The sequence below is a fragment of the Cetorhinus maximus genome, chromosome 36 (assembly GCF_964194155.1).
Source record: "Cetorhinus maximus chromosome 36, sCetMax3.hap1.1, whole genome shotgun sequence".
Lineage (NCBI taxonomy): Eukaryota > Metazoa > Chordata > Chondrichthyes > Lamniformes > Cetorhinidae > Cetorhinus > Cetorhinus maximus.
Genome location: NC_135914.1, coordinates 1,546,017 through 1,570,227, shown reverse-complemented (window position 1 = coordinate 1,570,227; position 24,211 = coordinate 1,546,017). Strand labels below are relative to the sequence as shown.

At 55.7% G+C, this 24,211-nt stretch overlaps 1 protein-coding gene across 1 annotated transcript; it reads left to right on the top strand.

Annotated features, from left to right (window-relative positions):
- Positions 1 to 340: 340 nt before the first annotated feature.
- On the top strand, positions 341 to 20,151 carry lix1l (limb and CNS expressed 1 like). The gene is made up of 6 exons (XM_078534152.1): positions 341 to 612; positions 6,673 to 6,836; positions 14,906 to 15,046; positions 15,490 to 15,585; positions 18,369 to 18,446; positions 18,710 to 20,151. Exons 1-6 carry the CDS (start codon positions 408 to 410, stop codon positions 18,950 to 18,952), a joined length of 927 nt encoding a protein of 308 aa, XP_078390278.1. The 5' UTR covers positions 341 to 407; the 3' UTR covers positions 18,953 to 20,151.
- The last annotated feature ends 4,060 nt before the right edge of the window (positions 20,152 to 24,211 follow it).

Below are 24,211 nucleotides of genomic sequence, written 5' to 3'. Positions count from 1 at the left end.
GGCGGGTCCTGGCGGGTTTGACGTGAGTGGGTGGGGCCCAGGTGATTGTTGGGCGGGGCCCGGGTGATTGGTGGGCGGGGCCCATGCTGATTGACGGGCGGTAGGAGGGACCCAGGATGATTGACGTGCAGTGGGCGGGTCCTGGTGGGTGGGCGGGGCCTATGCTGATTGACGGGCGGTAGGCGGGACCCGGGTGATTGATGGGCGGTGGGCGGGGCCGGTGTGTGATTGCCAGGCGGTGGGCGGTAGGAGGGGCCCGGGGTGATTGCCAGGCGGTGGGCGGTAGGAGGGGCCCGGGGTGATTGCCAGGCGGTGGGCGGTAGGAGGGGCCTGGGGTGATTGACAGGCGGTGGGCGGGGCCGGGCCTGCCGTCCCGATCTCCCCCATTCCCGGCCCCGCTCTCTCCGATGGAGTCTCTCCGGCCTCAGCCGTCCTCACCCGGCGGCACTTTCCGTGGCCTCCTGCCCGGGGCCTCGGGCTCCGCGCTCGGGCCTGTGTCAGGCCCGGTCCCCGGTGCCGGAGCGGCTGATGAGCGGAGCCGGGCGGTGCTGAGGGAGGCGGTGGAGGCCGTGGTGAAGAGTTTCGCCAAACACACCCAGGGATACGGCCGAGGTCAGCGGGAGAGCGGCGGGGATCCGGGATCTGGGATCCGGGATCCGGGGATCGGGAATGGGATCCGGGATCTGGGATCCGGGAATGGGATCCGGGATCTGGGGATCGGGAATGGGATCTGGGGATCGGGAATGGGATCCGGGATCTGGGGATCGGGAATGGGATCCGGGATCTGGGGATTGGGAATGGGATCCGGGATCTGGGGATTGGGAATGGGATCCGGGATCGGGGATCCGGGAATGGGATCTGGGATCAGGAGGCTGGGATCCGGGAATCTGGGATTCGGGGATCCGGGAATGTGATCTGGGGATCCGGGAATGGGATCTGGGGATCCGCGATCTGGGGATCGGGAATGGGATCCAGGATCTGGGGATCGGGAATGGGATCCGGGATCTGGGGATTGGGAATGGGATCCGGGATCGGGGATCCGGGAATGGGATCTGGGATCAGGAGGCTGGGATCCGGGAATCTGGGATTCGGGGATCCGGGAATGTGATCTGGGGATCCGGGAATGGGATCTGGGGATCCGCGATCTGGGGATCGGGAATGGGATCCAGGATCTGGGGATCGGGAATGGGATCTGGGGATCGGGGATCCGGGAACGGGATCTGGGATCAGGAGGCTGGGATCCGGGGACCGGGAACGGGATCTGGGATCAGGAGACTGGGATCCGGGGACCGGGAACGGGATCTGGGATCAGGAGACTGGGATCCGGGGACCGGGAACGGGATCTGGGATCAGGAGACTGGGATCCGGGGACCGGGAATGTGATCTGGGATCAGGAGACTGGGATCCGAGGACTGGGAATAGGAACTGGGATCCAGCGACTGTGATCAGGGGACTGGGAATGGAAACCGCGAATGGGATCAGGGTTCAGGGGACTGGGAATGTGAACGGGAATGGGAATCGGAACTGGGGACGGGAATCCAGGAACTGGGATCTGGGGCCTAGGAATGGGATCCGGGGAATGGGAACTGGGAATGGGATCTGAGGGTTGGGGACCAGGGAGTGGGACCCGGCAATGGGATGTGGGGACTGGGGACCAGCAACTGGGAACCAGGGACCGGGGTCTGGAAACTGGGACTGGAGATTTGGAGCCGGGGAACAGGAGCTGGGGACTGGGATCTGGAAGCCGGGACTGGGAGCCAAGGACTGGAGACTGGGAACCGGGTAATGGGATCTGAGGACTGGGATCTGGAAGCTGGGACTGGGAGCCAGGGACCGGAGACTGGGAACTGGGGAACAGGAGCCGGGTACTGGGATCTGGGGAATGGGAAACCGGGGGACTGGGATCTGGTGATTGGGAACCAGGGACTGGGATCCGGGGACATGGAAACCGGGAAATGGGATCTGAGGACTGAGACTGGAGACCGGGGACCAGCGACTGGGTTCTGGGATCCAGAAACCGGGAGTGGGATCTGGGGACTGGAAACTGGGACTGCAGACTGGAAACTGGGACTGCAGACTGGAGACTGGGAGTCGGGGACCAGGAGCTGGGTACTGGGATCCGGAACCGGGGTCTAGATTCCGGGAACTGGGATCCGGGGAATGGGATCTGAGGACTGGGACTGGAGACCGGGGACCAGCGACTGGGTTCTGGGATCTGGAAACCGGGAGTGGGATCTGGGGACTGGAAACCGGGACTGGAGACTGGGAGTCGGGGAGCAGGAGCCGGGTACTGGGATCCGGAACCGGGGTCTAGATTCTGCGAACTGGGATCTGGGGACTGGGAAACCGGGGAATGGGATCTGAGGACTGGGACTGAGAACCGCAGATTGGGAACTGGGGACTAGGAACCGGGGATTGGGAACTGGGGAATGGGACTGGAATCTGGGGAATGGGATCCGGGGACTGGGAAACCAGAGACTGGGACTGAAGAATGGGACCGGACCTTGGGAACCAGGGATTGGAACCAGTGTCCTGGATTGCGAACCGGTGACTGGAACTGGGAACTGGGGCCAGGAAACTGCCTTTTCCCCCACTTTCCCGATACCCCGCCCTCCCAATTCCCCACTCCACTTTTCCCTATCCCCCACCGCTCTCCCACACTCTCCCCGCCACACCCTCTCTCTTTCTCTCCAACTCCCGCCCCCCCCAACCCTTAATGGTGGACTTCCTGATACCGTCAGTGGTGAAGGTTGAGACGTTAGCCATGATTGTTAATGGAGATGCTTTGGACATCTTGACCCGTGCACTAACGCTATAGTTGCCCGGGAATTTTAACCTTCCAATGGGCTGACTTGCGTTGACTGAGCCTCTCTGAGAAAGGCACAAATAACTTCCCAGAAGTACTGGGGAACCGAGGGTCTATTGAGAAGGAGGAATTGAAGGAAATTAGTATTACTAAATAAACAGTGCTGGAGAAATTAATGGGACTGAAAGCCGATGAATCCCCAGGGCCCGATAATCTACATCCCAGGGTGCTAAAGGAGGGGGCCACGGAAATGGTGCATGCGTTGGTTGTCATCTTCCAAAATTCTGTAGATTCTGGAACATTCCCGGCAGATTGGAGGGTGGCAAATGTAACCCCACTATTTAAAAAAGGAGGGAGGGAGAAAACAGCAAAGTACAGACCGGTTAGCCTAACCTCAGTGGTAGGGAAAATGCTAGAGTCTGTTATAAAGGATGTGACAACAGGAACACTTAGAAAATATCAACGGGATTAGACAAAGGCTACATGGATTTAGGAAAGGGAAATCATGTTTGATAAACCCACTGGAGCTTATTGAGGATGTAACTGGGAGGATAGATAAGGGAGGACCAGTAGATGTGGTGTATTTGGATTTTCAGAAAGCTTTTGATAAAGTCCCACATAAGAGGTTAGAGTGAAAAATTAAAGCACATGGAATTGGGGGTAATATATTGGCATGGATTGAGAATTGGTTAGCAGGCAGGGAACAGAGAGTAGGAATAAATGGGTCTTTTTCGGAGTGGCAGGCGGTGACTAGTGGAGTACCGCAGGGATCAGTGCTTGGGCCCCAGCTGGTCACAATATACAACAGTGATTTGGATGAGGGAACCAAATGTAAATATTTCCAAGTTTGCTGACGACACAAATCGAGGTGGGAATGTGAGCGGAGAGGAGGATGTTAAGAGGTTTCAAGTTGATTTAGACAAGTTGAGTGAGTGGGCAGACACAGTATAACTTGGATAAATGTGAAGTTATCCACTTTGGTAGGAAAAACAGGATGGCAGAGTATTATTTAAATGGCGATAGATTGGGAAATGTTGATGTACAAAGGGACCTGGGTGTCCTTGTACACCAATCACTGAAAGCAAGCATACAGGTGTAGCAAGCAGTTAAGAAGGCAAATGGTATGTTGGCCTTCATTGCGAGAGGACTTGAGTACAGGAGCAAGGATGTCTTACTGCAGCTGTACAGGGCCTTGGTGAGACCACACCTGGAGTATTGTGTGCAGTTTTGGTCTCCTTACCTAAGAAAGGATATACTTGCCATAGAGGGAGTGCAGTGAAGGTTCACCAGACTGATTCCTGGAATGGCAGGATTGCTGTATGAGGAGAGATTGGGCTGACTAGGCCCTGTATTCACTGGAGTTTAGAAGAATGAGAGGGGATTTCATTGAAACATATAAAATTCTGACAGGGATGGACAGACTGGATTCGGGATGATGTTTCCTCTGTGGGGGGTCTAGGACAAGGGGTCACAGTCTCAGGATACGGGGTAGAACATTTAGGACTGAGATGAGGAGAAACTTCTTCACTCAGAGGGTGGTGAACCTGTGGAATTCTCTACCACAGAGGCTGTGGAGGCCAAGTTACTGAATATATTTAAGAAGGAAATAGATAGATCTCTGGACTCTTAACGGTGTCAAGGGGTACGGAGAGAGAGCGGGAGTACGGCATTGAGATAGAGGATCAACCATGATCATATTGAATGGCAGAGCAGGCTCGAAGGGCCGAATGGCCTACTCCTGCCTCTATTTCCTATGTTTCTATGAGGATGTCTCTGACATTGATTTCAGTGTTGGGCACTTGGCTTGTGTGTAATACTTACCAAGATACATTGCCTTGTATTGTCCTGCTGTTTATTTTTGGTTTAGGTCAGTGATAAACAGCGGACCCCACCCCACTGCCCTCCCTACACAACCCCCCACCCAGCTACCCCTCCCAACCTGACTCCCCACACAACCCCCCACCCAGCTACCCCTCCCAACCTGACTCCCCACACAACCCCCCACCCAGCTACCCCTCCCCACCTGACTCTCCACACAACCCCCCACCCAGCTACCCCTCCCAACCTGACTCTCCACACAACCCCCCACCCAGCTACCCCTCCCAACCTGACTCTCCACACAACCCCCCACCCAGCTACCCCTCCCAACCTGACTCACCACACAACCCCTACCCAGCTACCCTTCCCAACCTGACTCCCCACACAACCCCCCACCCGGCTACCCCTCCCGACTGGACTCCCCTTCCACCCCACTGCCCTCCCCACATATACCCCCCGCCCCCAGCTATCTGTCCGAGTCAACTCCTTACCTCCCCCATGACTGGACTCTCTATTTACATGCTCCCCCACTTCTTTGCCTACCTTATCTAAACCTGTCATCATCTTGTACACCTCTATCAAATCTCCCCTCGATCTCCTTTGCTTCAAGAGCAACCCCAGCTCCTCCAGCTGAACCTTGTAGCTAAAATCCCTCATCCCTGGAACCATCCTGGTAAATCTCCGCGTCCTGTCAAGGGCCCTTGTATCCTCCTTAAAGAACTGGACACAATACTTTAGTTGTGGCCTAACCAGAGTTTTATAAAGACTCAGCATAACTTCCCTGTACTCAATGCCTCTGTTTATGAAGCCCAAGATCCCATCTGCTTTGTCAACCGCTCTCTCAATATGTCCTGCCACCTTCAAAGACCTAAGCACATGAACCCCCAGGTTACTCACTCTGTCGAACTGTACCATTAAGTCCATATTGCCTCTCCCTATCCCTTCTACCAAAATACATCGCCTCACACTGTCTCTGTATTAAATTAAAACTGCCAATTGTCTGCCCGTTCTGCTAGCCTATCTCCTGCTCCTAATCCGTGTGTTTGTATCTGTATGTCCGTATGTCCTCTAGCTGTCGATTGGGATCATCCTCACTGTTTGCCACCCCTCCAAGTTTGATATCATCGGCACATTTAGAAATGTTGCTCTGTATTCTAAGAGCCAAGTCATTAAGCTGAAAAAGCAGTGATCCCAGCACTGACCCTTGGGGAACACCACTGTCAATGATCATCCAGTCTCCAAAACAACCGTTTACTACGACTCTCTCTCCCGAAGCCAATTTTTATCCAATTGGACACTGACCCTCCTATTCCATAAACATCAGTTTTTCTAGCCAGCCTTTTATGTGGCACCTTGTCAAACGCTTTCTTAAAATCCACGTAGACAACATCCACCGCGTTCCCTTCATCAACCTTCTTTGTTACTTCATCCAAAAAATGCAATTAAATTAGTCAAACATAATCTGCCATTTACAAATCCTTAATTAACTCAAACCTCTCCATACCACTGGTGATATTTTCCCCCCTGGTTATTGTTTTTTCGAAAACCTTACCCACCACCGATGTTAAACTGACCGGTCTCTAGTTACTCGGACTGTCCTTACACCCTTTCTTGAGGAAGGGTGTGACATTTCCCACTCTCCAAACCTCCCCTGTGTCCCGGGAAGTTTGGAAGATTAATAAGACAAGCCCGAACCCTATCTCCAACCCCCGCCCGGCCTTTAGCAAGCTGGGATGTAAACCATCGGGACCAGGTGACCTACCCACCCTGAGCACAGACAGCCTGACCAGTACGTCCCGCCTTTCAATTTTCTCCCCATCCTTTGCCCGAACCACGTCCGCTTGTTCTGCTATTGTATCGGATTTCTGTTTCTTATTAAGTGCTGGTACAAACAGCTCATCAGACATGTTGAGGCAGAAGGTTGGCCTTGATCGCACTGATTGTTGGAGCAGACTGGAGAAGCCATATCATCCGCTCCGATTTCCGATATTCTACCTCCAGTTGCGGAGCTGCACCTGACCTGTGTTTTCTTCTCCCCCTCCTTCCAGTGAACGTGGTGGAGGCTCTGCAGGAGTTCTGGCAGATGAAGCAGAGCAGGGGGGCAGAGCTGAGGAACGGAGCGCTGGTGGTGTACGAGATGGTGCCCGCGAGTAGCCCCCCATATGTCTGCTACGTCACCCTGCCAGGGGGCAGCTGCTTTGGCAGTTTCCAGGTACAGTGACTGCATGGTTATCTTGTGAAGGGCGGGCGTGTGAGGGCCAGGGGAGTGTGAGAACATAGAAAATAGGAGCAGGAGTAGGCCATTCGGACCTTCGAGCCTGCTCCGCTATCATGATCATTGGCTGATCATCCAACTCAATAGCCTGCTCCCGCTTTCTCCCCATACCCTTTGATCCCTTTCACCCCAAGAGCTATATCTAACTCCTTCTTGAAAGCATACAATGTTTTGCCCTCAACTACTTTCTGTGGTAGTGAATTCCACAGTCTCACCACTCTCTGGGTGAAGAAATTTCTCCTCATCTCAGTCCTAAATGGTCTATCCCATATCCTCAGACTGTGACCCCTGGTTCTGGACTCCCCCACCATCGGGAACATCCTTCCTACATCTACCCTGTCTAGTCCTGTTAGAATTTTATAGATTTCTATGAGATCCCCCCTCATTCTTCTGAACTCCAGCGAATATAATCCGAACCGACTCAATCTCTCCTCATATGTCAGTCCCGCCATCCCAGGAATCAGTCTGGTAAACCTTCGCTGCACTCCCTCTATAGCAAGTACATCCTTTCTCAGATAAGGAGACCAAAACTGCACACAATATTCCAGGTGTGGTCTCACCAAGGCCCTGTATAATTGCAGCAAGACATCCCTGTTCCTGTACTCCAATCCTCTCACTATGAAGGCCAACATACCATTTGCCTTCTTTACCGCCTGCTGCACCTGTATGCTTACCTTCAGCGACTGGTGTACAAGGACACCCAGGTCTCGTTGCACATTCCCCTCTCTCAATTTATAGCCATTCAGATAATAATCTGCCTTCCTGTTTTTGCTACCGAAGTGGATAACCTCATATTTATCCACATTATACTGCATCTGCCATGCATTTGCCCACTCACTCAGCTTGTCCAAATCACACTGAAGCATCTCTGCGTCCTCCTCACCGCTCACCCTCTCACCCAGCTTTGTGTCATCTGCAAATTTCGAGATATTACATTTAGTTCCCTCATCTAAATCATTCATATATATTGGGAATAGCTGGGGTCCCAGCACCGATCCCTGCGGTACCCCACTAGTCACTGCCTGCCATTCAGAAAAAGACCCATTTATTCCTACTCTTTGTTTCCTGTCTGCCAACCAGTTTTCTATCCATCTCAATACACTACCCCCAATCCCATGCGCTTTAATTTTACACGCTAATCTCTTATGTGGGACTTTGTCGAAAGCCTTCTGAACGTCCAAATAAACCACATCCACTGGCTCCCCCTCATCAACTCTACTAGTTACATCCTTTCATAAATCCATGCTGACTCTGTCCGATTCTGCCACTGTTTTCCACGTGCTCAGCTATTAATTCTTTTATAATGGATTCTAGAATTTTCCCCACTAGTGACGTCATGCCCGGGCGTGAGGGCTGTGTGCGTGGGTCAGTGTGTGTGTGGGTCAGTGTGTGTGTGGGTCTGTGTGTGGGACAGGGTGTGTGGGTCAGGGTGTGTGTGGGTCAGGGTGTATGGGTCAGTATGAGGGTCAGGGTGTGTGTGGGTCAGGGTGTATGGGTCAGTGTGAGGGTCAGGGTGTGTGAGGGTCAGGGTGTGTGAGGGTCAGGGTGTGTGTGGGTCAGTGTGAGGGTCAGGGTGTGTGTGGGTCAGGGTGTGTGAGGGTCAGGGTGTGTGAGGGTCAGGGTGTGTGTGGGTCAGTGTGAGGGTCAGGGTGTGTGTGGGTCAGGGTGTATGGGTCAGTGTGAGGGTCAGGGTGTGTGAGGGTCAGGCTGTGTGTGGGTCAGTGTGTGTGAGGGTCAGGGTGTGTGAGGGCAGGTGTGTGGGTCAGTATGTGTGTGGGTCAGGGTGTGTGAGGGCAGGTGTGTGGGTCAGTATGTGTGAGGGTCAGGGTGTGTGTGGGTCAGTGTGTGTGAGGGTCAGGGTGTGTGGGACAGGGTGTTTGGGTCAGGGTGTTTGGGTCAGGGTGTGTGAGGGACAGGGTGTGTGTGGGTCAGGGTGTGCGTGGGTCAGGGTGTGTGAGGGACAGGGTGTGTGTGGGACAGGGTGTGTGAGGGTCAGTGTGAGGGTCAGTGTGTGTGTGGGTCAGGGTGTGTGTGGGACAGGGTGTGTGTGGGTCAGGGTGTGTGGGTCAGGGTGTGTGAGGGTCAGTGTGTGTGAGGGTCAGGGTGTGCGTGGGTCAGTGTGTGTGAGGGTCAGGGTGTGTGAGGGTCAGGGTGTGTGAGGGTCAGGGTGTGTGAGGGACAGGGTGTGTGTGGGTCAGGGTGTGTGTGGGTCAGGGTGTGTGAGGGTCAGTGTGTGTGAGGGTCAGGGTGTGTGAGGGTCAGTGTGTGTGAGGGTCAGGGTGTGTGAGGGTCAGGGTGTGTGAGGGTCAGGGTGTGTGTGGGTCAGTGTGTGTGTGGGACAGGATTTGTATGGGTCAGGGTGTGTGTGGGTCAGGGTGTGAGGGTCAGGGTGTGTGTGGGGCAGGGTGTGTGAGGGTCAGGGTGTGTGAGGGACAGGGTGTGTGTGGGACAGGGTGTGTGAGGGTCAGGGTGTGTGAGGGTCAGGGTGTGTGAGGGACAGGGTGTGTGTGGGTCAGGGTGTGTGTGGGTCAGGGTGTGTGAGGGTCAGTGTGTGTGAGGGTCAGGGTGTGTGAGGGTCAGGGTGTGTGAGGGTCAGGGTGTGTGTGAGGGACAGGGTGTGTGTGGGTCAGTGTGTGTGTGGGACAGGGTGTGTGTGGGTCAGGGTGTGAGTGTCAGGGTGTGTGTGGGTCAGGGTGTGTGTGGGTCAGGGTGTGTGTGGGACAGGGTGTGTGAGGGTCAGGGTGTGTGGGACAGGGTGTGTGTGGGTCAGGGTGTGTGTGGGACAGGGTGTGTGAGGGTCAGGGTGTGTGGGACAGGGTGTGTGGGTCAGGGTGTGTGGGACAGGGTGTGTGGGTCAGGGTGTGTGAGGGTCAGGGTGTGTGGGACAGGGTGTGTGGGACAGGGTGTGTGAGGGTCAGGGTGTGTGAGGGTCAGGGTGTGTGTGGGACAGGGTGTGTGAGGGTCAGGGTGTGTGGGACAGGGTGTGTGGGTCAGGGTGTGTGGGACAGGGTGTGTGAGGGTCAGGGTGTGTGAGGGTCAGTGTGTGTGGGACAGGGTGTGTGGGACAGGGTGTGTGAGGGTCAGGGTGTGTGAGGGTCAGTGTGTGTGGGACAGGGTGTGTGGGACAGGGTGTGTGGGTCAGGGTGTGTGAGGGTCAGGGTGTGTGAGGGTCAGGGTGTGTGAGGGACAGGGTGTGTGAGGGACAGGGTGTGTGTGGGTCAGGGTGTGTGTGGCACAGTGTGAGGGTCAGGGTGTGTGAGGGTCAGTGTGAGGGTCAGGGTGTGTGAGGGTCAGGGTATGTGAGGGTCAGGGTGTGTGTGGGTCAGGGTGTGTGTGGGTCAGTGTGTGTGAGGGACAGGGTGTGTGTGGGACAGGGTGTGTTTGGGACAGGGTGTGTGTGGGTCAGGGTGTGTGAGGGACAGGGTGTGTGTGGGACAGGGTGTGTGTGGGACAGGGTGTGTGAGGGTCAGGGTGTGTGTGGGTCGGGGTGTGTGGGACAGGGTGTGTGTGGGTCAGGGTGTGTGAGGGACAGGGTGTGTGGGACAGGGTGTGTGGGTCAGGGTGTGTGAGGGTCAGGGTGTGTGAGGGTCAGGGTGTGTGAGGGTCAGTGTGTGTGGGACAGGGTGTGTGAGTCAGGGTGTGTGAGGGTCAGGGTGTGTGTGGGTCAGGGTGTGTGAGGGTCAGGGTGTGTGTGGGTCAGGGTGTGAGGGTCAGGGTGTGTGAGGGTCAGGGTGTGTGAGTCAGGGTGTGTGAGGGACAGGGTGTGTGTGGGACAGGGTGTGTGAGGGTCAGGGTGTGTGAGGGTCAGTGTGTGTGTGGGTCAGTGTGTGTGTGGGACAGGGTGTGTATGGGTCAGGGTGTGTGTGGGTCAGGGTGTGAGGGTCAGGGTGTGTGTGGGTCAGGGTGTGTGTGGGACAGGGTGTGTGAGGGTCAGGGTGTGTGGGACAGGGTGTGTGTGGGTCAGGGTGTGTGTGGGACAGGGTGTGTGAGGGTCAGGGTGTGTGGGACAGGGTGTGTGGGTCAGGGTGTGTGGGACAGGGTGTGTCAGGGTCAGGGTGTGTGGGACAGGGTGTGTGGGACAGGGTGTGTGGGTCAGGGTGTGTGGGACAGGGTGTGTGGGTCAGGGTGTGTGAGGGACAGGGTGTGTGAGGGACAGGGTGTGTGTGGGTCAGGGTGTGTGGGACAGGGTGTGTGGGTCAGGGTGTGTGAGGGACAGGGTGTGTGAGGGACAGGGTGTGTGTGGGTCAGGGTGTGTGTGGCACAGTGTGAGGGTCAGGGTGTGTGAGGGTCAGTGTGAGGGTCAGGGTGTGTGAGGGTCAGGGTGTGTGAGGGTCAGGGTGTGTGTGGGTCAGTGTGTGTGAGGGACAGGGTGTGTGTGGGACAGGGTGTGTGTGGGACAGGGTGTGTGTGGGTCAGGGTGTGTGAGGGACAGGGTGTGTGTGGGACAGGGTGTGTGTGGGACAGGGTGTGTGTGGGACAGGGTGTGTGAGGGTCAGGGTGTGTGTGGGTCGGGGTGTGTGGGACAGGGTGTGTGTGGGTCAGGGTGTGTGAGGGACAGGGTGTGTGGGACAGGGTGTGTGGGTCAGGGTGTGTGAGGGTCAGGGTGTGTGAGGGTCAGGGTGTGTGAGGGTCAGGGTGTGTGAGGGTCAGTGTGTGTGGGACAGGGTGTGTGGGTCAGGGTGTGTGAGGGACAGGGTGTGTGAGGGACAGGGTGTGTGTGGGTCAGGGTGTGTGTGGGACAGGGTGTGTGTGGGTCAGTGTGTGTGTGGGACAGGGTGTGTGAGGGTCAGGGTGTGTGTGGGTCAGGGTGTGTGTGGGTCAGTGTGTGTGAGGGATAGGGTGTGTGTGGGACAGGGTGTGTGTGGGACAGGGTGTGTGTGGGTCAGGGTGTGTGAGGGACAGGGTGTGTGTGGGACAGGGTGTGTGAGGGACAGGGTGTGTGGGTCAGGGTGTGTGAGGGTCAGGGTGTGTGAGGGTCAGGGTGTGTGAGGGTCAGTGTGTGTGGGACAGGGTGTGTGGGACAGGGTGTGTGGGTCAGGGTGTGTGAGGGACAGGGTGTGTGAGGGTCAGGGTGTGTGTGGGTCAGGGTGTGTGTTGGACAGGGTGTGTGTGGGTCAGTGTGTGTGAGGGTCAGGGTGTGTGAGGGTCAGGGTGTGTGAGGGTCAGTGTGTGTGAGGGACAGGGTGTGTGTGGGACAGGGTGTGTGTGGGACAGGGTGTGTGTGGGACAGGGTGTGTGTGGGTCAGGGTGTGTGTGGGTCAGGGTGTGTGAGGGACAGGGTGTGTGTGGGACAGGGTGTGTGTGGGTCAGGGTGTGTGTGGGTCAGGGTGTGTGTGGGTCAGTGTGTGTGAGGGTCAGGGTGTGTGAGGGTCAGTGTGAGGGTCAGGGTGTGTGAGGGTCAGGGTGTGTGTGGGTCAGGGTGTGTGTGGGTCAGTGTGTGTGAGGGACAGGGTGTGTGTGGGACAGGGTGTGTGTGGGTCAGGGTGTGTGAGGGTCAGGGTGTGTGAGGGTCAGGGTGTGTGTGGGTGGGGGTGTGTGGGACAGGGTGTGTGTGGGTCAGGGTGTGTGAGGGACAGGGTGTTTGTGGGACAGGGTGTGTGTGGGACAGGGTGTGTGTGGGTCAGGGTGTGTGAGGGACAGGGTGTGTGTGGGTCAGGGTGTGTGAGGGTCAGTGTGTGTGAGGGTCAGGGTGTGTGAGGGACAGGGTGTGTGTGGGTCAGGGTGTGTGGGTCAGGGTGTGTGTGGGTCAGGGTGTGTGTGGGTCAGGGTGTGTGGGTCAGGGTGTGTGAGGGTCAGGGTGTGTGGGTCAGGGTGTGTGTGGGTCAGGGTGTGTGGGTCAGGGTGTGTGAGGGTCAGGGTGTGTGGGTGAGCGTGTGTGTGGGTCAGGGTGTGTGTGGGTCAGGGTGTGTGTGGGTCAGGGTGTGTGGGTCAGGGTGTGTGAGTCAGGGTGTGTGAGGGTCAGGGTGTGCGTGGGACAGGGTGTGTGAGGGTCAGGGTGTGTGAGGGACAGGGTGTGTGAGGGTCAGGGTGTGTGAGTGTCAGGGTGTGTGTGGGTCAGGGTGTGTGAGGGTCAGGGTGTGTGAGGGTCAGGGTGTGCGTGGGTCAGGGTGTGAGGGTCAGGGTGTGTGTGGGTCAGGGTGTGTGAGGGTCAGGGTGTGTGAGGGTCAGGGTGTGTGTGGGCCAGGGTGTGTGTGGGTCAGGGTGTGTGTGGGTCAGGGTGTGTGAGGGTCAGGGTGTGTGAGGGTCAGGGTGTGTGAGGGTCAGGGTGTGTGCGGGTCAGGGTGTGTGCGGGTCAGGGTGTGTGAGGGACAGGGTGTGTGAGGGTCAGGGTGTGTGTGGCACGGGGTGTGTGAGGGACAGGGTGTGTGAGGGTCAGGGTGTGTGAGGGACAGGGTGTGTGAGGGTCAGGGTGTGTGTGGGACAGGGTGTGTGAGGGACAGGGTGTGTGAGGGACAGGGTGTGTGAGGTTCAGGGTGTGCGTGGGTCAGGGTGTGCGTGGGTCAGGGTGTGTGAGCACCGGGCATGTGGGTCAGGGTGTGTGAGGGTCAGGGTGTGTGTGGGTCAGGGTGTGCGTGGGTCAGGGTGTGCGTGGGTCAGGGTGTGTGAGGGTCAGGGTGTGTGAGGGTCAGGGTGTGTGAGGGCCAGGGTGTGTGTGGGACAGGGTGTGTGTGGGTCAGGGTGTGTGAGGGTCAGGGTCTGCGTGGGTCAGGGTGTGTGAGGACCGGGCATGTGGGTCAGGGTGTGTGAGGGTCAGGGTGTGTGAGGGTCAGGGTGTGTGAGGGTCAGGGTGTGTGAGGGTCAGGGTGTGTGTGGGACAGGGTGTGTGAGGGTCAGGGTGTGCGTGGGTCAGGGTGTGCGTGGGTCAGGGTGTGTGAGGACCGGGCATGTGGGTCAGGGTGTGTGAGGGTCAGGGTGTGTGAGGGTCAGGGTGTGTGTGGGTCAGGGTGTGCGTGGGTCAGGGTGTGTGAGGGTCAGTGTGTGTGAGGGTCACTGTGTGTGAGGGTCAGGGTGTGTGAGGGTCAGTGTGTGTGAGGGTCAGGGTGTGTATGGTTCAGGGTGTGTGAGGGTCAGGGTGTGTGTGGGTCAGGGTGTGTGTGGGTCAGGGTGTGTGAGGGTCGGGGTGTGTGAGGGTCAGTGTGTGTGAGGGTCAGGGTGTGTGAGGGTCAGAATGTGCGTGGGTCAGGGTGTGTGAGGACCGGGCATGTGTGAGGGTCAGGGTGTGTGAGGGTCAGGGTGTGTGAGGACTGGCCATGTGGGTCAGGGTGTGTGAGGGTCAGGGTGTGTGAGGACTGGGCATGTGGGTCAGGGTGTGTGAGGGTCAGGGTGTGTGAGGGTCAGGGTGTGTGAGGGTCAGGGTGTGTGAGTGCTGTGTGCGTGGGTCAGGGTGTGTGAGGGCGGGTGTGTGGGTCAGGGTGTGTGTGAGTCAGGGTGTGTGAGGGTCAGGGTGTGTGAGGGTCAGGGTGTGTGAGGACCGGGCATGTGGGTGAGGGTGTGTGAGGGTCAGTGTGTGTGAGGGTCAGTGTGTGTGAGGGTCAGTGTGGGTGGGACAGGGTGTGTGAAGGACAGGGTGTGTGATTGACAGGGTGTGTGCGGGTCAGGGTGTGTGCGGGACAGGGTGTGTGCGGGACAGGGTGTGTGCGGGACAGGGTGTGTACGGGACAGGGTGTGTGAGGGACAGGGTGTGTGCGGGTCAGGGTGTGTGCGGGACAGGGTGTGTGCGGGACAGGGTGTGTGAGGGACAGGGTGTGTGCGGGACAGGGTGTGTGCGGGACAGGGTGTGTGCGGGACAGGGTGTGTGCGGGACAGGGTGTGTGCGGGACAGGGTGTGTGAGGGACAGGGTGTGTGCGGGACAGGGTGAATGCGGGACAGGGTGCGAGAGTCAGGGTGTGTGGGTCAGGGTGTGAGACCCGACACTGCTGCCGCTTGCCCAGTCACGGTGGGCACCTTGTCATGTCCCCGCGAGCTGCCCGCTCAGTTGCTAAGGTGTGTTTTGGGGCTCCCACAGCTGTGCCCAACCAAGGCGGAGGGGAGGCGCAGTGCAGCCAAGATCGCCCTGATGAATTCGGTCTTCAACGAGCACCCGTCTCGCAGGATAAACGACAACTTCATTGAGAAGAGCGTGTCTGAGGCCCTGGCTTCCTTCAACGTGAGTATCGGAGCGAGGGGCATCAGTGGTAGTGAAGGTGGCGGGGGTGCTGGGGAGTGGGGGGGACAGTGAAAACTCAGCCCACCTCCCCTGCATGCTACCCTGGAGCCTTGTGATGGGGGTTAGGGTTGGGCCTGCCTCTCTCCTGACCTTATTAAGCTGCTGTAGCTGCCCCCACACTCCGTGAGGGGAGGGATCAGTGCCTGAAACCTCCGCCAGACTGTGGATTCAAACATCATGGAGGCCATTGGGCCCATCGTGCCTGTGCCAGCTCTCAGGCCCGCTCCATGCTGTCCTCCCATAGGCCATGTCACCTCCGACCTCCCCCCAGCCATTTGGATGTATCTGCTTCAGCCGCCCCTTCAGACAGCTCGTTCCTCGTCGGAGCTCACTGAGTAAAGACAATTCTCCACATCTCCTGTCTGCTTCGAATTCTTCTACAGGGTAACAGGGAGGAAGCCGACATTCCCAACACAGGCATCGGAGCCTTTCGATTTATGCTGGAGTCCAATAAAGGGAAGTCCATGCTGGAATTTCAGGTAGAACCATGCAACAGTGATGACCCAATGGGACTGGGAGGGAGCGAGGGAGGGGGACTGGGACTGGGAGGGAGAGAGGGAGGGGGACTGGAGTCACTGGGACTGGGAGGGGGCGAGGGAAGGACATTGGAGTCACTGGGACTGGGAGGGAGAGAGGGAGGGGGACTGGAGTCACTGGGACTGGGAGGGAGCGAGGGAGGGAGTCTGGAGCCACTGGCACTGGGAGGGAGCGAGGGGGACTGGAGTCACTGGACTGGGGGGGAGGAGGGAGGGGGACTGGGAGGGAGCCCAGAGTCACTGGGACGTGGGGAGGAGGGAAGGGGACTGGGATCACTGGGATTGGGAGGGTGTGAGGGAGACTGGGAGGGAGCCCGGAGTCATTGGGACTGGGGGCAGAGGGAGGGCGACTGGGGTCATCTGGACTGTGACGGAAGTTGGTGTACACAGGGAGGGGCTGTGAGAGAGAGTTGGTGTATACAGGGAGGGACTGTAAGAGTGAGTTGTTGTACACAGGGAGGGGCTGTGAGAGAGAGTTGATGTACACAGGGAGGCACTGTGACAGGAGTTGGTGTACACAGGGAGGGACTGTGAGAGAGAGTTGGTGTACACAGGGAGGGGCTGTGACAGGTGTTGGTATACACAGGGAGGGGCTGTGAGGGAGAGTTGGTGTACATAGGGAGGGGCTGAGAGAGTTGGTGTACACAGGGAGGGGCTGTGATAGGGAGTTGGTGTACACAGGGAGGGGCTGTGAGGGAGAGTTGGTGTACACAGGAAGGGGCGGTGATAGGGAGTTGGTGTACACAGGGAGGGAGTGTGAGAGAGAGTTGGTGTACACAGGAAGGGTTAGTGATAGGGAGTTTGTGTACACAGGGAGGGACTGTGAGAGAGAGTTGGTGTACACAGGAAGGGGTGGTGATAGGGAGCTGGTGTACACAGGGAGGGGCTGTGACGGGAGTTGGTGTACACAGGAAGGGGTGGTGATAGGGAGTTGGTGTACACAGGGAGGGACTGTGACGGGAGTTGGTGTACACAGGAAGGGGTGGTGATAGGGAGTTGGTGTACACAGGAAGGGGCGGTGATAGGGAGCTGGTGTACACAGGGAGGGGCTGTGACGGGAGTTGGTGTACACAGGAAGGGGTGGTGATAGGGAGTTGGTGTACACAGGGAGGGGCTGTGACGGGAGTTGGTGTACACAGGAAGGGGTGGTGATAGGGAGTTGGTGTACACAGGAAGGGGCGGTGATAGGGAGCTGGTGTACACAGGGAGGGGCTGTGACGGGAGTTGGTGTACACAGGAAGGGGTGGTGATAGGGAGTTGGTGTACACAGGGAGGGGCTGTGACGGGAGTTGGTGTACACAGGAAGGGGCGGTGATAGGGAGCTGGTGTACACAGGGAGGGGCTGTGACGGGAGTTGGTGTACACAGGAAGGGGTGGTGATAGGGAGTTGGTGTACACAGGGAGGGACTGTGACGGGGAGTTGGTGTACACAGGGAGGGACTGCGACGGGGAGTTGGAGTACACAGGGAGGGACTGTGACGGGAGTTGGAGTACACAGGGAGGGACTGTGACGGGAGTTGGTGTACACAGGGAGGGATTGTGACGGGAGTTGGTGTACACATGGAGGGACTGTGACGGGAGTTGGTGTACACAGGGAGGGGCTGTGAGGGAGGGTTGGTGTACACAGGGAGGGGCTGTGAGGGAGGGTTGGTGTACACAGGGAGGGACTGTGACGGGAGTTGGTGTACACAGGGAGGTGCTGTGAGGGAGGGTTGGTGTACACAGGGAGGGGCTGTGACGGGAGTTGGTGTACACAGGGAGGGACTGTGACGGGAGTTGGTGTACACAGGGAGGGGCTGTGACGGGAGTTGGTGTACACAGGGAGGGGCTGTGACGGGAGTTGGTGTACACAGGGAGGGGCTGTGAGGGAGGGTTGGTGTACACAGGGCGGGACTGTGACGGGAGTTGGTGTACACAGGGAGGGACTGTGACGGGAGTTGGTGTACACAGGGAGGGGCTGTGACGGGAGTTGGTGTACACAGGGAGGGACTGTGATGGGAGTTGGTGTACACAGGGAGGGGCTGTGAGGGAGGGTTGGTGTACACAGGGAGGGGCTGTGAGGGAGAGTTGGTGTACACAGGGAGGGGCTGTGAGGGAGGGTTGGTGTACACAGGGAGGGGCTGTGAGGGAGAGTTGGTGTACACAGGGAGGGGCTGTGAGGGAGGGTTGGTGTACACAGGGAGGGACTGTGACGGGAGTTGGTGTACACAGGGAGGGGCTGTGAGGGAGGGTTGGTGTACACAGGGAGGGACTGTGACGGGAGTTGGTGTACACAGGGAGGGACTGTGACGGGAGTTGGTGTACACAGGGAGGGGCTGTGACGGGAGTTGGTGTACACAGGGAGGGGCTGTGACGGGAGTCGGTGTACACAGGGAGGGGCGCTGAGGGAGGGTTGGTGTACACAGGGAGGGGCTGTGAGGGAGAGTTGGTGTACACAGGGAGGGGCTGTGAGGGAGGGTTGGTGTACACAGGGAGGGGCTGTGAGGGAGAGTTGGTGTACACAGGGAGGGGCTGTGAGGGAGGGTTGGTGTACACAGGGAGGGGCTGTGACGGGAGTTGGTGTACACAGGGAGGGACTGTGACGGGAGTTGGTGTACACAGGGAGGGACTGTGAGGGAGGGTTGGTGTACACAGGGAGGGGCTGTGAGGGGTTCCCTCCTGTCCCACGGTGCTAGATGGATTGGTCTGTCCACGTCACTAGTTGTTGTCTTGTCCCTTTGTTCCAGGAGCTGATGACTGTATTTCAGCTGCTCCATTGGAATGGGAGCCTGAAGGCGATGAGGGAGCGACAGTGTTCACGGCAGGTAAGCCCCCACATCACCATGGTTAACGGGAGCCACGGCCCCCTAAATACACCCCTCCCTCAGAGAGTGTTCAAAATGAATGGAGGGCTCACCGACGCAGTGTGTCAGGCTGTGTGGTGAGGGGGGAGGGGGCCAGTGTACCAGGGTGTCCCCCACGGAGTCACAGTGTGTCCGCCCCGGGGTCAGGGCGTGTCCGCCCCCGGGGTCACGGTGTTCCGGTGTTTTGTTACTGAGCTGGGCTTCACCTTCTCTCCCTTCTCCAGGAAGTGCTGGCTCACTATTCGCACCGGGCCCTGGACGATGACATGCGCACTCACATGGCCATGGACTGGGCCAACCGGGAGCACGAGTTGCCGGGGATAATCAGCCGGGAGCTGGCCACGGCCGAGCAGGAGCTGGAGGAGGCACGGCTGGCCGGGAAGGAGCTGCGCTTCCACAAGGAGAAGAAGGACATCCTGGTCCTGGCCCTAGGCCAGCTGGGCCCTAAGCACACCACCAACTGCTGAGGCTCTCCCCCCGCCACCTCCTCGACCATCTGACTGAGATGCTGGACAGAGGCAGGGCCCTGGGCAGCTTCACCCCGAACCCTCGCTGAGTGTTTACACCGGTTTGTATCTAATGGCACTTGCGGCAATTCCTCACTCGCTGTCCTGCCTGCTAACCCTTCTCCTCTTCTCGATTTCTGTCCCAGCCAGACCAGACTGTGCAGAGAGTAAGGGACGATCGCTTTGAAGCTGTATAGCTCCTGTCACTAAGGGCACCACGACGGCAATAATAACCGACCACCCAGGGGTGACCGACACTGCCTGGCCAGGGCAGTAACGGGGACGACGGTGGGTGACGGGACACAGACAGAGGGAAAGTCAGGTTAGCACTTGTTAACAATGAAGGTTTCTGATCAGCCTCTCGTCCCGTGTTCCCCATTTACAGTTCCCGTTGTGCCTTTTCAAATTTCCTAGGACGTTAAACGTCAATGTTTGTTTGCACTAACTCAGCGGACGGGCTTGGATTGAGCGAGACCAGCTGGCGAGAGTGCGGGAACTGAGCTTTTAAGTGTCAAGCTGGCTCCGCACTGTCTGCAGTGATTCACCCTTGACAGATTTTGTACACTAAGCCCACACACTGTAATAAACAGTGGCTGTAGATCTGTTCTGCTGACCCTATCGCTCCGCGGTGGCTTCCCAGGATGTCCTCACCCGCCCTCCCTGTTTACTGAAGTTTGATATTTCTCAGCCGGCACAGACTCTGTAACCGCACGCTCTGATCCAGTCGGCACTGTCCACTTCCTCCGTGATTGTATTTTATATTCAGCAGTGTACCGATGCCAGTATTTTCCATAAAAAGCAGTATTATATATTCAGTCGTTTGGTAGCACCATACTTGAGTGTGGCTGGAAAAAAAAAAACCCGTTTTGTCGAAGCTTTTCACCTCGCACTCATCAGATCAATCGCAACGTCAGGGGAAGCGACAGCTTTTAACGGTATAAGAAGAGTGTGCTGATTGGTTGGCCAATCGGCGCTCTCTTCTCACACGGTATAAAGTTGTTGCTTCCCCTGACGTTGGTATTCTGGCGCTTGATCTGATGAGTCCAAAACGAAAAACTTCGACAAAACGACTCTTTTCAGCCGTATTATATATTTGATACGTGGTGACTGACCGCTCACTGCTTTGTATCCGTTTGATCCAATAAAGCTCTATTGCTTTGCCATGTGTCGTGTGCTTTGTGTTGAATGCTTAACCCTTCTGTACTTGCGCACCACCACCCCCCCCCAGGATCCTGCCGTTCGATCCCACCCTTTCCCGGGTTCCAGGTCAGGGCGTGATATTCCGGACCCCTACTCCTGGCTGCAGCTCCTGCTGTTACCCCCCACCACACATCTCGTACAGCAGCGTAGTTGTTCCCCTGGACTCTGCCTCAACAGCGCCCAGTGGGAACGCACGTCCCCTTGACCGTGTCAGCGCAGGGTTCCTCATGGGCTTCCCGGCAGAACGCTAAACGCACACGGAACAGGAAGAGACCATTCAGCCCCTCGAACCACTTCCACCATTCGAGTGGATGGTGATCAGCCAGTATCTTTTATTCCATCCACCTGCCTGGGTTGCATAACCTTTGACCCCTCTCTCAACTTTGACATTTCCAATTGACCCTCCCCTCCACCCAGCACAGCTTCTTCAGCTTTTTGCAGGGGAGAAAGTTCCAGATTCCCGCTCCCCTGTGTGTGTGTGTGAAGTGCTTCCTGACATCACCCCTGAACGGGCCTGGCTCCCATTTGAAGGTTCTGCCCCCTTGTTCTGGACTCCCCACCCCCACCAGGGAAAATAGTTTCTCTCCATCGACCCTACTGAATCCTTCAATCATCTTAAACCCCTCGATTCGATCCCCCCTTTAATCTTCCACACTCGAGGGAATAGAAGCCGAGTCTGTGTGTGACCTGCCCTCGGAGTTTAACCCTTTCAGCCCCGGGGTCGTTCTGGTGAATCTGCGCTGCCCCCACTCCCCCCTCCAAGATACAATATATCCTCCCTGAGGTGTGGGGGCCCAGAACTGAACCCAGTTACTCGCGATTAAATCTAACTCTAGCTCTTGCACAGCGGTAACAGCACTTCCAGGTCTTCCCCCCACCCCCCACCTTGCATTCCAGTCCCCTCGAGATAAAGGCCGACATTCCATTAGCCTTTTCAATAATTATTTATACCTGTCACAACTGGAGTATTGTATCCACACCTTTAGGAAGGATGTGAGGGTCCTTGAGAGGGGGTGGAGGAGATTTACCAGAATGGCTGCAGGGATGAGGGTTTTTAATCTATAAGGTGAGGTTGGAGAAGCTGGAGTTGTTCTTCCTGGGGCAAAGGAGATTGAGGGGAGATTTGATCGAGGTGTAGAAGATGACGACAGGTTTAGATAACAAAAACAGAATTACCTGGAAAAACTCAGCAGGTCTGGCAGCATTGGCGGTGAAGAAAAATAAGGTAGACAAAGAAAAATTGTTCCCATTTCCTGACAGTGCAAGGACTAATGTGAGAATGGATGTTATTTTTTTTAAAATATGTGGGCGTATATTGTCTAAATCTATAAAGAAGGCTGGATGTATGTGTGTGTGAGATTTAGCTAAGCTGGACAAGAGTTTGATAGCAGTCAGGTTGCCTTGGAAACATGAAAAGGGTAGAGGTGTTAAGTTGAGGCACAAGTAAATAGTTTAGATCTAACATTTGCATTTTTAGATAAGTTGAGAGGTTGTTTGAATTTCAAAGGGGAGTCAGAGGTGTCAAGGAAAATGTTTGCATCTCACGGGAGTCCACAGGTAAATAGTAGTGGGGGGGCATTATATTTTTACTGACCCAAAAGTAAAGTCAAGGTGGAAGATCTTGCACTTGGAAGGATTTGTGTTTCAAAACGGGCGTGACAACAATGGGAATAAGATGAAAGAGGGAAGAAAAGGTGGGTTAAGAGTTACTGCGGGTAGCTGGTTTATAGCTATTGAGCTGGAGAGACGGCTGAATAGCTGTTAAGCTGGAGATGTCTGAGCTGTTGCAAAGTCCTGGGCTGCAGCAAAGCAGTTTTATTCTGAAGTGGATCCCACAGCGGAGTGGAGGAGGGTAAGGGTCATGTGGTACACCTCCAACGAAGGTACAGTTTGCCTTGTGTAACATTACTGGATTTCATATTTAAATATCTATAAGGGAGTGTCACCAGGAAAGCGTTTACTTGTGGTTTTGACCAAGTAGAGAGTTTTGGGGCAATGTTTTGTGCGGCTAAACTGTGCAACTGTAATCTTGTGTGCCTTAAGTTTCCTTTCCTTCCTTGCTAACAAAACGTTTACTTCCTTAATTTTTAAAAACCCAAACACATGAGCTGGACCTCTCACTGCTGAGATTGGTATGTCGTCTTCTCTTTATCAGAATACAGGAATAAAAAGGTTGTGGCCCATAAGCCAAATTTCCCACCGGGATTTGTGTTGTGCAGAAATTAACACTGGCTGTGGCCATAACACTAAGGGTGGGGGGTGTGTGGGGGAGGGGGTGGGATTGTGGTGTGGTGGCACAGATTTAAGGTTTTGAGCAAGAGTTGGGAGGGTGGATGGTGAGTGAGGAAGAACTGATCTATGCAGCCAGTGGTAACGACCTGGAACTTATTGCCCTTGAGGACGTTGGAAGCAAAGATTATGAATAACTTCAAAAGAGAATTCGATGGGCACTTGAAGGAAAGAAAGTTGCAGGGTTGGGGGCGTGGGTAGAGCGGGCGGGATGGGACTGGTTTACCTTATGGAGAGCGGGCGAAGACTTGAAGTGTGGCCTCCTGTGCCATAAATGAGGATGATTGTCCACGAGTCTTCTCTCTGCTTGAACCCCCGAAATCTCTCTGCTCCTCCCCATGTTCCCGGCACTTCACCATTTAGAAAGTATTCGGAGCGATCTTGATGAGGTGGGTGGTCTCACACTTCCCCTTTCGGACAGTGAATTTAAAGAAGAATATCAGTTGTAACAGAGCTGTAGCTATGAGGATAGATTGGAGAGGTTGGGGCTGTCTATCCTTGGAGAAAAGAAGGCTGAGAGGAGACGTGATAGAGGCGTTCAAGATCCTGAGGGGGTATGGACAGGGTAAATGGTGAAAAACTGTTCCCACTCAAGAGAGCATCAAGAACGAGAGGGCACAGATTCAAAATAATTGACAAACGGAGGAAAATTGATGTGAGGAAAGATTTTTTACACCCAGAGGGTGGTTGGAGTCTGGAACGAACTTCCTGAGAGGGTGGTGGAGGCAGGTTTGACCTGGGTATTGAAAAAGGAATTGCGTTGCTACCTGTAAAGAGAGGATGTGCAAGGTTACAGGAATAAGGCGGGGCTGTGGGACTGGGTAGAAGGTTCCTTCAGAGAGCCAGTGCAGAGTCGATGGGCCAAATGGCCTCCTTCTGCACTGTAAAGGTTCTGCGTAAACACCATCTGTTGCAGTTTGTCCTCAATCATTTAATACATCAATATCCCTTTGCAACTTTCTGCACCCATCTGCACTATTGCTGTGCCACCTCATTTTGTGTCATTAACCAATTTAGATTTATGGTTACAAATTCCTTTATACAAGTCATTTTTAAAATATAGCGAGCAGCTGAGACCCCATTACCGATCCCAAGAAGACGCCCGTAGTCACAGTGGACAGTTGCCCGGGTATAAAAGCAAAATACTGCGGATGCTGGAAATCTGAAACAAAAACAAAAATTGCTGGAAAAACTCAGCAGGTCTGATAGCGTCTGTGGAGAGAAAGACAGAGTTAACCTTTCGAGCCCGTTTGACTCCTCTTCAGTTGCCCAGGTAAGTCATGTTCACATGAAGCGGCCCCAACTACTGCCCCATCACTCGAATCTTAAGAAGCAGCAAAGTAATGTCGACAGTGTTATTAAGCGGCACTTGCGCAGCAACAACCTGCTGACTGACAGTCAAGTTGTGTTCCAACAGGGCCAGCCAACTCATTACTTCATTACAGCCTTTGTCCAAACATGGACAATAGAGTTTAATTCCAAGGTGAATGTTGGTTTGAGTTTTATCTCCGTGATTGGATCCTGATTTCACACTCAGTTTCGCAATGTTAGTTCGAATTGTATCTCTGTGTCGGCTTGAGTTTTATTCTCTATCAGTTTGAGTTTTATTCTCTGTCAGTTTGAGTTTTATTCTCTATCAGTTTGAGTTTTATTCTCTGTCAGTTTGAGTTTTATTCTCTGTCAGTTTGAGTTTTATTCTCTGTCAGTTTGAGTTTTATTCTCAGTCAGTTT

Bases quoted from the DNA above. Each gene is read 5' to 3' on its own strand.
- lix1l (XM_078534152.1), top strand. From the start codon at position 408: ATGGAGTCTCTCCGGCCTCAGCCGTCCTCACCCGGCGGCACTTTCCGT. The intron at 15,586-18,368 runs GTAGAACCATGC...CCTTTGTTCCAG, and splicing joins AGTCCATGCTGGAATTTCAG to GAGCTGATGACTGTATTTCA. The intron at 18,447-18,709 runs GTAAGCCCCCAC...TCCCTTCTCCAG, and splicing joins AGCGACAGTGTTCACGGCAG to GAAGTGCTGGCTCACTATTC.